Source organism: Felis catus, chromosome E1 (genome assembly GCF_018350175.1).
Source record: "Felis catus isolate Fca126 chromosome E1, F.catus_Fca126_mat1.0, whole genome shotgun sequence".
NCBI lineage: Eukaryota > Metazoa > Chordata > Mammalia > Carnivora > Felidae > Felis > Felis catus.
Window position 1 is genome coordinate 12,562,109 of NC_058381.1, and position 14,621 is coordinate 12,576,729.

The 14,621-nt window shown below is 45.9% G+C and overlaps 1 protein-coding gene, 1 long non-coding RNA gene and 1 pseudogene across 7 annotated transcripts in view; 1 reads left to right on the plus strand and 2 right to left on the minus strand.

Moving 5' to 3' along the window:
* The window catches only part of DHRS7B (dehydrogenase/reductase 7B), a 62,994-nt gene extending 49,873 nt beyond the window's left edge, over nucleotides 1-13,121 (plus strand). For all 6 annotated transcript variants that reach the window (XM_006939923.4, XM_023244805.2, XM_045044209.1 and 3 more), the window contains 4 exons: nucleotides 4,896-5,112; nucleotides 5,777-5,869; nucleotides 9,086-9,238; nucleotides 11,904-13,121. In XM_006939923.4, the coding sequence (XP_006939985.2) occupies nucleotides 4,896-5,112; nucleotides 5,777-5,869; nucleotides 9,086-9,238; nucleotides 11,904-12,109 (669 nt within the window). In that variant the 3' untranslated portion in view covers nucleotides 12,110-13,121. The remainder of the gene's footprint in view (nucleotides 1-4,895; nucleotides 5,113-5,776; nucleotides 5,870-9,085; nucleotides 9,239-11,903) is intronic.
* Nucleotides 2,212-4,896, minus strand: LOC109494225 (annotated as a pseudogene).
* On the minus strand, nucleotides 9,091-11,905 carry LOC123381850. The gene is made up of 2 exons (XR_006589326.1): nucleotides 11,164-11,905; nucleotides 9,091-9,326 (listed from the first exon to the last, which is right to left on the minus strand). It is a non-coding gene; the product is annotated as an uncharacterized LOC123381850 (long non-coding RNA).
* Nucleotides 13,122-14,621: the final 1,500 nt, after the last annotated feature.

Below are 14,621 nucleotides of genomic sequence, written 5' to 3' on the forward strand. Positions count from 1 at the left end.
TATTTCTTCTTGAGTCAGGTAATTTGTGTGTTTAAAGGAATTTTTTCATTTATTCTAGGTTATCTCATTTGTTGGTATACAGTCATTCAGAGTATAATCTTTTTTATCTAGGTAGGGACCCACTTTCACTTCTAATTTTTTTTAATGTTTTTTTTTTTTTGAAGGAGAGAGAGACAGAGCATGAGTGGGGGAGGGTCAGAGAGAGAGGGAGACACAGAATCCAAAGTGGGCTCGAGGCTCTGAGCTGTCAACACAGAGCCTGACGCAGGACTCGAACCATGACTTGAGCCAAAACTGGATGCTTAACCAACTGAGCCGCCCAGGCTTTCATTTCTAATTTATTTCCATCCTATCTTTCTTTGTCTAGCTAATGGTTTTTCAGTTTTGTCAATCTTTTCAAAGAACCAACTTTTGCATTCATGATTTTCTTTATTTCTACTCTGAATTTTTTTTTTTTTATCTCCTCTCTAATCTGTATTATTTCCCTCCTCTGCTAGCTTTGGGTTTAGTTTGCTCTGTTCTAGTTCACTAAGGTGTAAAGTTATGTTACTGATTTGAATTTTTTTTTTTTTTTTTTTTTTTATGTAGCCAACTACAGGTATAAATTTCCCTCTTAGCCTTGCTTTCTCTGCAACCCATAAGATTGGCTATGTGGTGTTTTCATTTTCATTTGTGTCCAAATACTTTCTAATTTTCCTTGTTATTTTTTATGAGTCAGTGGTTTTAAAGTGTGTTATTTAATTTCTGCTTATTTTCTAGTTTACCTTCTGTTACTGATCTCTAGCTTCATTAAACTGTGGTTGAATAGGACACTTTAAATGATACCTATCTTTTTAAATCTGTTGACATTTGTTTTGTGGCCTAATATATGGTCTCTCCTGGAGGATGTTCCATGTGTGCTTGAGAAGAATATGTATTAGGCTGTTGTTGGGTGGGATGTTCTGTATACATCTGTTAGGTACAGTTGGTCTATAATGTTGTTCAAGTCCTCTGTTTTGTAATTGATCTTCTGATTGGTTGTTCTATCCATTATTGAAAGTGGAGTTTTGAAATATCAAAATATTGTAGAACTGTTTGTTTCTCCCTTCAGTTCTGTTGATTTTTGCTTCATATATTTTGAGTGTCAGTTATTAGGTACATAGATATTTGTAACTGTTATATCTGTCTGCTGTAATGACTATCTTTTTATTCTTACAGGCTTACCTTATTTTATTGTGCTTCGCCAATATGGTGTATTTTACAAATTGAAGGTTTATGACAACGCTGTGTCAATCTAGTCTGTCAGAGCCATTTTTCCAATAGCATTTGGCCACTTCACAGCTCTGTGTCACATTTTGGTAATTCTCACAATATTTCAAACGTTTTCATTATTATTAATTTGTTATGGTGATCAGTGATTACAACGCACTGAAAATTCAGATGATGGTTGGCACTTTTAGCAATATTTTAAAATTAAGATATGTACATTGTTTTTAGACATAATGCTATTGCACACTGATAGACTACAGTATAGTGTAAACATAACTTTTATATCCACTGGGAAACCAAAAAACTCATTTGACTTGTTTTATTGAGATAGTTGCTGTCAGTGGTCTGAAAGCAAACCTGCAATATCTCTCAGGTATGCCTACATCCAATATCCTTTTTTTGTCTCTTGTAACCTTTTATGATTTAAAATCTGTTTTGTCTGATATTAGTACAGCCACTCCAGCTCTCTTTCGTGATTATTTACATAGAATATCCTTCTTTCATCCTATCACTTCCAAGATAATTGTATCTTTAGATTTAAAATGAGTCTCTTAAAGACAGCGTATAGTTGGATTTTTTTAAAGAAATTCCAGATTTTATCTGTCTTCTGATTAGAGATTTGAAAGTATTTATATTTAAACTAATTAATATTAAGGAGGAACTTCTGCCAAGTTGCTTTTTGTTTTCTGTATACTTTACAGCTTTTTTGTCCTTCATTTCCTGCATTTCTGTCTTTTGTGTTTAGTTGATTTTTTTGTAGTGAAGTGTTTTTGATTTCCTTTGTATTTCCTTATGTGTGTATTTTACAGCTGTTTTGTTTGTGGTTTCTGTTTTAAAAAAATTTTTTTAATGTTTATTTATTTTTGAGAGAGAGAGACAGAGTACGAGCACGGGAGGGGCAGAGAGAGGGAGACACAGAATCTGAAGCAGGCTCCAGGCTCCAACTGTCAGCACAGAGCCCGATGTGGGGCTCAAACCCACAAACCGTGAAATCATGACCTGAGCTGAAGTCAGACGCTTAACCGACCAAGCCACTAGGCACCCCTTGTTTGTGGTTTCTAAAGGGATTAATAGCATACAAAAATTCTACTGTGGTATGGCTCTGTCCTCCCCCATTTTCGTTACTCATGTCATAGATTACATCTTTGCATGTTACTTGCTCATTACCAGATTAATAATAGTTTTTAAACACATTTGTGTTTTAAATTATGTAGAAAGTAAAAAGTGGAGTTACAAACCAAAATTATAATAATACTAGCTTTCATAATTGCCCCTGCATTTACTCTCCTGGAGATCTTTATTTCTTCATATAGTTTTGGATTATACTGTTCAGCTTTCTTTTATTTCAAACCTGAAGGACTCCCTTTAGCATTTCTTGCAGAGCAGGTCTAGTGGTAACTAACTCTCTCAGCTTTTGTTCATCTGGGATCTTAATTTCTCCCTCATTTTTTGAAGGATAGTTGTGCCAGATACAGAATTCTTGGTTGACAGTTTTTTTCTTTTAGCCCTTTTAATATATCAATCCACTGTCTTCTGGCCTCCAACGTTTCTGATTAGAAATCAGCTGATTATTGTATTGAGAATTGCTTTTATGTGAGAAGTAGTTCTCTCTTGCTGTTTTCAGGATTCTGTTTTTGTCTTTTGACAGTTTGATTATAATGTTTCAAGTGGGCCTCTGAATTTATCTAACTCAATGTTGAGCTTCTCTGATGTGTAGGTTCATGTCTTTCATGAAGTTCAGAAAGTTTTCAGCAATTCTTTTTTTCCCCGGTTTTATACCTTTATTTGACAATCAGCAATTAGTTCTCATCTACATTAACGGTCTGTGGATTATTGGAGGTGGTGACAGATACATAGGTGACCAACGTATAGAGCTTGTTTGGTGAATTTGCATCCTCATTATGTTTTCTGAACAACCAACCGCACATGGTTACTCATGTATGGAACATTTCTTATTCCCTTGGCCCAGATAGCTTTGTTGAGCCTGGTGTCAGTGTGCACATCTGGAGTTCCCATCTCCTTCATGGCAAATTTCTGGATCTCTTTGAGTGTCCAAGGGGCTTTTTGAAACCCACTCTATGCATGTGCTTGTGAATATTGATGATGCGTTCTCTGGTCCCTACCTCATTGATGAGAGAACGGCCCTTCTCGCCACCCTTCTTTGAGGGAGCCATTCTGCCAGGCCCCTCAGCAATTATTCTTCAAATATTCTATCTTCCCCTTTCTCTCTCTTTTCTCCTTCTCAGATTTACACAGTGTGTTTATTGGTACACTTGATGGCATCCCACAGATCCCTTAGGTCCTGTTTACTTTTCCTTATTCTTTTTTTCTTATTCTCAGAGTCAGTGATTTCAGATGTCCTCTCTTCAGTTTCACTGATTCTCTCTTCTCTGTGCTCAAATCTGCTTTTGAACTCCTAGGGTATTTTCCATTTTTGTCATTGTACTTCTGAGCTCCAGAATTTTTTTTATGATTTCTGTTTCTTTAATGATATTCTCATTTTGTTTATACATCAATTTTCTGACTTTTTCCATGTCTTCCTTTAGCACTTTGAAAGCATTTGCTTTAAAATCTGTGTCTAGGAAGCCCATTGTCTAGGCTTCCTCAGGTGTGTTTTCTGGGGATTTATTTATATTTTTGAATATCAGAATAATAAGTGTAACTCCTTTAAATCTATTGGAAACTATTTTAGCTAGTAGTGGTTAAAATAATGCAACTTGCATCCATACTGCGCCTCAGTGATCAGAGCAGCAATCCACCGTCAGAACGCAATCCTGATTTTTGGAGACAAGGTCCTCATTGCCTACCTTGGCATCCTCAAGCTGCACCAGAGATGTGGGTAGCCTTTCCTACAGCGGCCTGCCACAGGGATGGGGGTGGGGAATGGAAAGCTACCACCAAGCTGATGGCTAGAATTGACCCAGATTATCCATAACTTGCCAGCCAAGCACTGCCCCAGAAGCTGCAAGCATCAGATAGACTACAGAGTTCCAAAATTGTCATATCAGAGAGTTTCTGCTAGTACAGCGTCCAGGGGGAAAGACAGACTCCTAGAACTTCCTACTGTTCCATCTTCTCTCATTTCATACCCCCACTCCTTCTGCCTCTTGTTAAACTCACTTCCATTGGGAAGTCCTGTAAGTTAGACGGCTCAGTTTTTCATTTCTCTGGCATCCCGTTCTTTACAATTCGAGAATCTGTCTGTCTTCCTCACTAGACAGTTTGCTTCTAGAAGACAGGAACCATGTTTGTCTTGCTTTTTGCCCTGTCCCTAGTGCCCGGCACATAGAAGATATATTAACAACAACAACAGAAATGTTTCATGAACAAATGAATGAAAGTGACTTAACCCGAGAAGAATAGAGCCTCTGTTGAGATGTAATGGTACCGTAGAGCACCATGCTGGCACAGGGCAGCAAGGGGAGTCTGGCTCTAGAAGTCATTTTCAGTTCAGGGGACAGGTTGCCCAGGTCAGGTGTGAGCACCATAGGCAAGATCCTTCAGGCCACATTTCTTTGGAAGACAGGTGCTAGAGCCTGAGCATGTCATGCCCAGCGGGCTACTCCCCACCCTCTGAAAAGCAGGGACATGTGGTTCACGTGCCTGTCACTCTGAAGATGCATTCGGTTTCTGTCATATTTGACCAGGTGCAGACACACAAGCCTTACACGGTGGCCTTTGACCTTGCGGACCCTGGGGCCATAGTTGCAGCAACAGCTGAGATCCTGCAGTGCTTCGGCTACGTGGATGTGCTCATTAACAATGCTGGCATCAGCTACCGAGGCGCCATTGTGGACACTACCCCAGACGTGGATAAGAAAGTCATGGAGACAAACTACTTTGGCCCAGTTGCTCTAACGAAAGGTAACAGTCCTGAAGTAAAAGAAAAAGGAGCAGTGCTATGTTGACGTTCTTTTTACTTTACTTGGTTCCTTTTTAGCCCGTCTCCATCTATTTTACCCTGGAATGGGTAAATGTTGCCCGTCTCCATCTATTTTACCCTGGAATGGGTGTTGTCATTAGAGCTTGGGTGTTTGTTTTCTCCAGGCTTTCACTTGCATTTTCTTTATCTGCTTTATAGCCTTAAATCAAGATGTTCTCCCCAGTGACAGCTTTATTTATACAGCATTGTCCCCCCCTCCCCCCGCCATTTCCTCTTCATGGCGTTTGGAAACCCATACACAGTGGGGATATTTTTATGTCCAGCCGTGGGCATCACTCAAGGGTAGAGGCTCTGCCTAGAAAAGGTGACTGAGCTGACTGACTGTTCCTAGTGATTAGGCTTCTGCCTGCCTCCCTCCTTGCTTCCTTCCCAGTCCTCCACTGGCCTCCTCCCTCCTGTTGGCAGTCTGCTGGGCACAGGGGACCTGAGAGTCCCAAGGAAGCGTGGTGCTCCCCATTGAGAAGCCTTCCCTGTTCACCTCCCTGGCTCTGACTACATACAATAAGCAAGCTCGCCTCCTGTCAGTGTGAGCTGTGGTGGCCAGAAGAGAAGTCCTGCCCTAAAGCCTCTGCTCTCTTTCTTCAGCACTCCTGCCCTCCATGATCAAAAGGCGACAAGGCCATATTGTTGCGATCAGCAGCATCCAGGGCAAAATCAGCATTCCTTTCCGATCAGCATGTGAGTACTTCCTGGTCTCTCTCCCTAGAGAGACTTTTCCCTCATGTTTTCTCGTGATTATAAAAATAACACATTTAGTGTCGCTGGGCAGATACTCAATAGAGAGTGTGGGAGGGAATTGATCAGAATGTGCTCTGAGCCGGCCGGGCTTCAGATCGCAGCTCCACTCCTTACCCACCCCCCTCTCCCCCGCGTGACCTCGTGCGAGTGTCCTCGCCGCACCCCCAGTCTGCAGCTGCAGAAGGGCGACAGGGCCAGTCCCAGGCCAGAGGAGCCGCCGGGAAGACTGAGTTCCTCTCTGAGCGCTGGGAGAGAAGCGCCGGAGCGGTGCCGGGCCGAGGGCCGTGCGCGCCGGCCACCATCTCATTGTCGGTCTGCACCGTCCTCACGGGCACTTCCGCTGGGTCACTTTGCGGCACGTGCCTCCAAACTTTTCTCGTGTGAGCAAACACATGGTAGCGTACAAACACGGAATCACATTGTACATACCGTTTTGTGGCTTGCTGATTCCACCAGACGATACAGTAGTAATGCCTCGGGTAGATATGACGTGAGCTGTTGAGCCATCTTCCTGGACGCGTGAGGATCACCTGCCCTCAGTTCTTGACCGGTACCGATGATGTGCTACCCAGAACCTCCTTGAATACTTACATCTCAGGGCACTCGTGGGAGGGTTTCAGTAAGATAAACTCCCAAAAGTGGAAATATTAAATAGGACCAGGAAATTAACCCTGCCAAACTGACTTCCAGTTTGCACACTCACCTCCACGTACGAGTGACTGGGCCAGAGTTCTGAGATATCATTTCACTCCGCTGTCTACCGCCCCGTTGTACCGGCAAGCAGACGGAGCCTGGTTCTGTTTTGCTGAAAGATTTCAAAGGTGGTTTCACAGACCGCCCAGGGAACTCCTTCCTTTGCTCTACCCTGTGCAGTCAGTGCTGACGTCATCTGTTCTCACCTTCCAGTGCGGGCCTCCGCCTGGCGCAGTTGCGCGCTGGGCAGCGAAGGGAGGGAGGGCAGAGCCGGGTCAGCACTTTGCAAGGACCGTACCAGACATCCGGCCGGATGCTATCTGAACCGGAGCTGTGACAAAGACATCTTCTTTCTCTCCAGATATGAACCCCTGCTCTGCCTTGTGGTTCTAGTCGCGTATCCTTAGGCAAGTAACTTAAAGTCCCTGACCCTCTGTCTCCTTGCTTGTGAAGAGACTGACGGTTACCACACACACTTCACAAGGCTGTGTTAAAGATGAGAGGAGACACCTGGAGACCAAGAGTCCTTTGTGAACTGTGGGGTTCTCCATCCATAGTTGTTTCTGGGGTTGTTATTTCCCTGCTCACCAGCATTCCATTTTGACTCCCGGCAGCACAGGACAGCTCTCTAAGACAGCTCTAATGGTTCAGGAAGAAATATAATCACAAATGATAAAACAAATGAGGTGAAATGTTAGTAATAGATAAATCAGGGTAAAGGATATACAGTATTCTTTGTACTAAATTACTTTCAAACTTTACTTTGACTTAATCTCCCTGAATTTTGTTCTCCACTTGGCCTGTGGCTGCAGTAGGTCCCGCAGAGTTGGTCTGGGCGCTTTATGACGAGCAGACTGAGTGTGGCGGTGTGCCTGGGCATGTTAGCTAACCCTGGTGAGCAGCAGTCTTCTTGACTATAAAATGGGAGAGCGGCCTTACCCGCTTCCCACCGCTGGTGGGATGATCCAGGTAGCTTGTCGAGCCCCGTGCCCTGCAGGTCGGAGAGGCTCACTAGTGACAGCTGTGGTGATGGTGGTAAGTCAGCCTGGCTGAGGACCTACGGCCTGGGACTCTGTGAGACTAGTCATCAGGGTGCAGCCTTCTATTTGGGGACCCCTCCGCCAGGGTGACTCTTCTCAGTCCTTGGGCCTGGGCTGCACCCCTGGGATCACAGCTGACAGGGGCAGCTTTCTCCACCCACCTACCCGCAAACTCCTCGTCCAGCCCCCAGCAGCTCGGCCCACACCAAAGGCGCTGGCCTGAGAAAGGCGCCGCAGGGAGGGCCAACGCTGGACTCTCTCACGTGCCTTGCCGGGACACTTCCTTGCTTTTTCCCTTCCTGCCATTTCAGCTGATGGATGCCCCTTTCCTATGGCTAAGCTACTTAGAACTCTGAATTGGAGGAAACTGATTTTCAGTGGAGATGCTGTGTGTTTCCCAAGAATGTCATTGTCGGGTCACTGTTGTCCCCCCTCAGAGCACCTTTCACCACACTGTGGAGCCGTGGCCGACAAGCTGCCGTGGCTCGACTTCTCCCAAGTGGAGCAGGATCGATGGCTCTTCCAGAGGAAGCCACTTCATGGAAGTTTATCAAACAAAATACATAAGAAAGCTAAGCATGGATTTTATACACACACTCCCGTGCATGCAAGGATGCTCACTGGCAGCCCTGTTCAGTGACGAGACCTGGAGACAAGCCCAGAAGTTCCAACCCCTGAAGTCTGGTGGCCAGTGGAGAGCATGGTGGGCCTGCACGGGTGCCACAGAGGCTATATGGTCTGTGTCACCAGGGGGAGAAAGCTACTGGCAGGAATAATATAAACAGTAGAGCTCACTTCTGTTAAAAAAAAAATTAAGTGTAAAATCACATATATGTACATAGAGTATCTAAAAAGTAAATGCTGAGAAACCATTAGCATAGGTTATCTCTGGAGAATGGAATTGGAAGACAGAAGGAAGACTTTGACTCTTACATCCTCTGTCCCACTTAAATGTTTCACTCATTAGACATTAAGTTGTGATATATATATATGTTTTAACTCTTAATGTTAGAATAATTTCAGACTTAAAAGTTGCAGGAACAGTACAAGGAACTCCCATGTCGCCTTCATGTAGATTCCCCAGTTGTTAACATCTGACCATATTTGCTTTGTCATATTCTGTATGTGTTGTGTGTATATATGCATGTATGTGTGTATATGTGATTTATAATTTTTTTCCTGAATCATTTGAAAGAGGGTGAGGAATATGATGCTCCTTTACTCCTACACAGCAGGGTATTTCCTAAGAACAGGTATACACTGTACTTCCCTAAGTCAGGAAAGGAACACGGCTGTAATACTGTAATCTTAAATTGTAATATCAGTTTTTAAGTAAAAGCGAATGAATGAGAACGAATATGTGGGCCTGTCTCGGGCCCGGGCCCTCTCCCTCACCTGCATCTCTGGCCACAAACCTTTGCAGATGCGGCCTCCAAACATGCAACCCAGGCATTCTTTGACTGTCTTCGTGCTGAGATGGAACAGTATGAGATCGAGGTGACTGTCATCAGCCCCGGCTACATCCACACCAACCTCTCTGTAAATGCTGTCACTGCTGATGGGTCCAAATACGGAGGTGAGGCCCTAGTTTCTCTTTTCTTCCACGAAAAGCTGTCGGCTGGCGATAGTGAGATGTGCTTCTCTCACCTGATGATTCTTCGATTCTTTTTCATTTGGAATGTAATTTTTTTAAGTTTATTTATTTGAGAGAGAGAGAGAGAGAGAGAGAGAGAGAGAGAGAGAGAGAGAGAGAGAGAATGAGTGGGGGAGGGGCAGAGAGGGAGAAAGAGAGAGAATCCATGCTGTCAGCACAGAGCCCAACGTGGGGCTCCATGCCACGAACCATGAGATCACGACCTGAACCTAAACCAAGAGTGGGGCACTTAACTTCCTGAACCACCCAGGGTGCCCCTGGAATATAATTTAAAAAAACATTTTTTAAAAATGTTTACTTATTTTTGAGAGAGAGAGAGAGAGACAAAGTGTGAGCAGGGTAGGGACAGAGAGAGGGAGATACAGAATCTGAAGCAAGCTCCAGGCCCTGAGCTGTCAGAAGGATGGGGGGCTCAAACTCAGGAACCGCAAGATCATGACCTGAGCCAAAGTCGGGTGCTTCACTGATGGAGCCACCCAGGCGCCCCTGGAATATAATTTTTAAAACTAAAAAACTTGATGTACGGGTGTTGGTTATATATACTGTTGAATAATGGTCATTTACCACGAGCCATCCTTAGCCTGAGCATCACCATTGCAGCTGTTGGAACAGGGTCCCTGTTGGCCAGGACTCAGTCCTTAAAGGACTTTGAGGGCCAGGCTGAAATGCTGCCAGACTTTCCGCTCACCCATCCTCAGTGAATTAAAGTAAAATTAAAGTGGATTAATCGCATGGAAAGTATGGGTTGCTTGCCCCAAAAGATTCCCCACTCAGTGTGCTTGAGAAATGACTGATTTCAGGATACTCAAAGGAAAGAGCACAGTCTTCTAGGGTGACGCTGGGGGTACCGGTCTCAGATCTCCCATCTTGCTTCAGCCAAAGATGTGGTGAGCTGACCTGCAGTCACCACTAGTGGGCTGAATGGCCCGGCCCCAGCGTGCAGGCTCAGGCCAGCCTGCCGGGTCAGGTGACCCATGCACGCTATTGTCCTGGGAACTGAGTTGCTTTCCCACACTTGCGTGGGGCCTGCCCACCTCTTAAGTACTGACCTGCCATGTCCTGCCTCCCTGGATGTGACCTTTTGGGCCTATGCTATGGTGTTCACCAGGGGCCTCCTGTTCCTGCACCCCACCTCGGCCAGACCTGAACTGCACATGCCCTGGATAGGCGCTCACTCAGCAAGTCAGCAGAAACCATATAGAGGCATAGAGCTAGAGAGGTTCATACTTATTTATACCTAGAAGAATCTCTTTTTTTTAAGTATTTATTTTTGAGAGAGAGAGAGAGAGAGCAAGCAAGGGAGGGACAGAGAGAGAGGGAGACAGAGGATCGGAAGTGGGCTCCACACTGACAGCCCAGAGCCCAGTCCAGTGCTTGAACTTGTGAACTGCGAGATCATGACCTGAGCCAAAGTTGCCCCTAGAAGAATCTTTTCCAACTGAGCCACCCAGGAACCCCTAGAGGAATGTTTTTTTTCTTTTTAATGTAAAGCTCTTTTCCTTTTTTTTTTTCCAGTTTATTCTGAGAGAGAGAGAGCGTGTGCGTGCGCACATGAGCAGGGGAAGGTCAGAGGGAGAAGAAGACAGAGGATCCTAAGTGGGCTCCAAGCTGACAGACAGCAGAGAGCCTGATGCAGGGCTCAAACTCACGAACCGTGAGATCATGATCTAAGCAAAGTCAGATGCTTAACCCACTGAGCCACCCGGGTGCCCCTAGAAGAATCTTTTTTAAAAAATTCCCTCTATGGCCTTTAAAAATCAGCAACTATCAGAAATCAATTCTGTGTTAACAAAAACACAAGGAGAATAGATATCGGTGAGGAGGCTCACGCGGTTTGGACAACTTACAAATAGTTTCAAATGGTCTGCGCTAGTGGCCTCTCCTCTCTGGCTGCCAACTGGTTCTGCTTGGTCGGCAACATTGTCACATCACTAGGAAAGAAGGAACATCAGTTGGCGTCAACCAGCCTAACACCTCCTAACCTTCCTGAGCTGCCTCTGACACCGAAAACAAACCAAGGATTTCTTCCTGTTCCTTATCTGGTCACCACATGATGTGGGGAACTGGGACGTCTCTTCCTGACCCACCTCACTCTCAGTCTGGCCAGCTTGTCGTGCACATGAGGGGTCATAGTCTCCTCCTATCACCCGTCTGGCAGACCTCAGGCCAAGCTACCCCAGACAAATCAGTGCTGCAACACCCTTAGTTGGGCGTCCCGGTAGACAACAGTTCCCAAGGTCGGGAATCGGTGTGTGTGTGGTTGCTCTTTGAGACCCCATCTGGGCTGGCCTTTGGCCTTTGTCGTGAGCCACCAGTTGTAAGCACTTACAAGGTCACCCATCTACCTCGTTTCCACATCTCACCCACAGTCCCCTCTCCCCCCTCACACACACTGAGCTGCTGACGGCTTCCTCATTTCTTTGGAGTACGGAATAGTCAGGGATGGTGGCAAACCCCTTGCCTCCTGACAGACTGTGGTGAGGGCCCCATGATGGGAAATTCAGCCGACATCGATTCATGTCAGCTCAAGTCCTGCGGAGAGAGACTTCTGCTTCTAAGTTCATGTGTTTCTTTGGTTTTATTTTAGTTATGGACAAGACCACAGCCCAAGGCCGAAGCCCCGTGGAGGTGGCCCAAGATGTTCTGGCTGCGGTGGGGAAGAAAAAGAAAGATGTGATCCTGGCCGACCTCCTGCCTTCCTTGGCCATTTATCTGCGAACTCTGGCTCCTGGGCTCTTCTTCAGCCTCATGGCCTCCAGGGCCAGAAAGGAGAGGAAATCCAAGAACTCCTAGTCGCGGTCTGAGCTGGGATAGGGAAGCAGCACCTGCCTGGGTACAGGTGCTGGACAAGGGACAGCTGTGTTTGTTGAGACTTTACTGGACGTTTGTCTTACGAGTGGGAAAGATGGAACATACATACGCTTGTCCTGAACTGAAGATCCCTGGCTAGGCCTCTGCTAATAGAATGAAAACCAAAAAGGCAACAACCTTCCTTCCCAGGGATGAGGGGTAAACCTTACGGAACAAATGTGGAGCTCAGTTTAAAGTAAGGACCTGAAATAAATGAATGAGCAGTCAGAGGTGTAGTCCTCAAGGGCTGGAAGAACTATGCCTCCTTTGAATTCCAGCCCCCGCCAGCTCCTAGAAAGTGTTTCAGCCTTGAAAACAGAAGACATCCTGACGTCACCTGACCCAGTTCTCATATTTGACTTACCTGGACCACGTGCCTAATTGTTTTGGCAGACGCACCTGCAGCACTCAAGGGAGAAGGCTGTCGTAAGAAGCCATCATCCATATCCATTTTCAGGGCTCTACAGTCCATCATCCAACATGACCAATGGGCTAATACGCCTTCTGCCTTCCAGCATAACCCAAGTGATGCCGGCTTTAGTTCCTAAAAGGAATTCCCCGTTTCCCCTGTAAACTCTCACCTCAAGCCCCGTAGACCAGGCCCCACTCCAAGCAGAAGACGAATTTATTAAGGAAACAGGCAAAAGGGAGAGGAAAACCCCACATGGTCCCGTGTATCCTCTAGGAAAGAAGACTCAGAAGCCTGGTCAGGTGGGGAGGGATTCTAAAGCGGCATCTGGTCCCTGGTGAGAGCAGTCATTTGCTAGCTGTGCCTGTTGGATGCCTGCTTCCACCTTTTTGATTTCTTAAAAATACATGCTTGAGGTTCAATGAGTGAATCAACTTCATATTGAAAGTCTAGGATGAAACTTTTCCTATTATTGAGGCTGAAAGTGGAAATTGTGGGTGCATTGTATGACTTTCCCAACTTGGAATAAAAATCTTGCATATCATACCGGCACCTCGCACTGTGTCCCAACTCTGGTCCTATGGAGCTTGTGTTTTAAAAGCTATCCCTGAAATAAAAATGGCCAAAGCCACAGCCTGTGGTTAGTGTTTGAGGCCGTCAAGTTTCCTGAGAGCAGGAGCATGAAGAGTGGGGCATTAGATCTGGTGATCTTCTCCAGCTCCCACCATGGGCCTGAACATTCCAAGGGCCCCTGGTTGAAATGTGGATATAGACATATGGGTTGGCTCTTCATCTTCCAAATAAACCATCTACTTCCCTCCAGACATGGAACAGAGAGACCTTACTGTTCACATCAGGGCTCTTAGAGCCAGGGAAGAGCTGGACCCAAGACAGCAGTAGCAGCCACTCTAAAGCCTAGCGTGACATTGAGTTAAATGGCCAAGGGCACAGCAGGTGCTCAGGAAAAGGCAGTGACAAAGAAAGCTTTTCCTCTAAATGGGAATGAGAGAACATCTCTCCTTGGACACTTGTTGATGGGCACTTTCAACAGGGCCCGTATCCAAGTGCTGCCCTTTTCTCTCCGATAAACAAAACGGGCAGCACCTGGAGGCCGATGCGATCTCCTGCCCTCAAAAAAACACACGTTTAGCAGCCACACGGTCTGTCATCAAAAGACGACGTCAAACGCACTGTTGAGGTGGTTGCTTTGGGGGCCACTGTGACAGTGGCTGGGAGCCCCCCAAGCCCTGACTGGGGTGCAGGTGGCACGCAGAACTTGGAGCAGACGTGCAGGGTTTCAACCTAGACACGACACTTGAGTCAGATCCCAAACCACTGGATGTGTCTTTACCGCACATTCTTGAGGACTCAACCAACTCACTTGCTAAAACTTACTTTAGAAACCTTATAATCTACCGTATGAATAGTGAATAATATAACACAAACAACCGTTAAATTTAGCTGGATCTGGCTGTCTGCCAAAGGCTGAGGCTCAGCTGCCCTTGAGGAGGTTGGCAAGGTCAGAGAGGTACTGAAGACGCGCTCGCACCGCAGCACATGCTCTCTCCGGCCTTAGAAACTACGCAGAGGACTAAAAGGGCAAGCGATTCAGGGTTCTTCAAAAGTTCGTGTGGCACGTCAAGCCATGTTGGGGGGCCTCTGGAGTTGGGCGCGGCTCCCCGGAGACAGCACTGCCTGGTCAAGGCGGGGCTTGCTGTCTCCACTGGAATGGCAGCCGCAGCCCCTTTCCTGGGGACCAGGACCCCAACTTGGCATCTCTTTTTAAAAATTTTTTAAAAATGTAGATCCTAGTTACTTAACACATAGTGTACTAATGATTTCAGGAATAGAATCTAGTGGCTCATCACTTACATATAACACCTGGTCCTCCTCCCAGCAAGTGCCCTTAGCACCCATTGCTCATTTAGCCCATCTCCCCACCCAACACCCGAGAGCAACCCTCAGTTTGTTCTCTGTATTTAAGAGTCTCTTACGGTTTGTCTCCCTCTCTGTTTTTATATTATTTTTTCTTCCCTCCCCTTATGT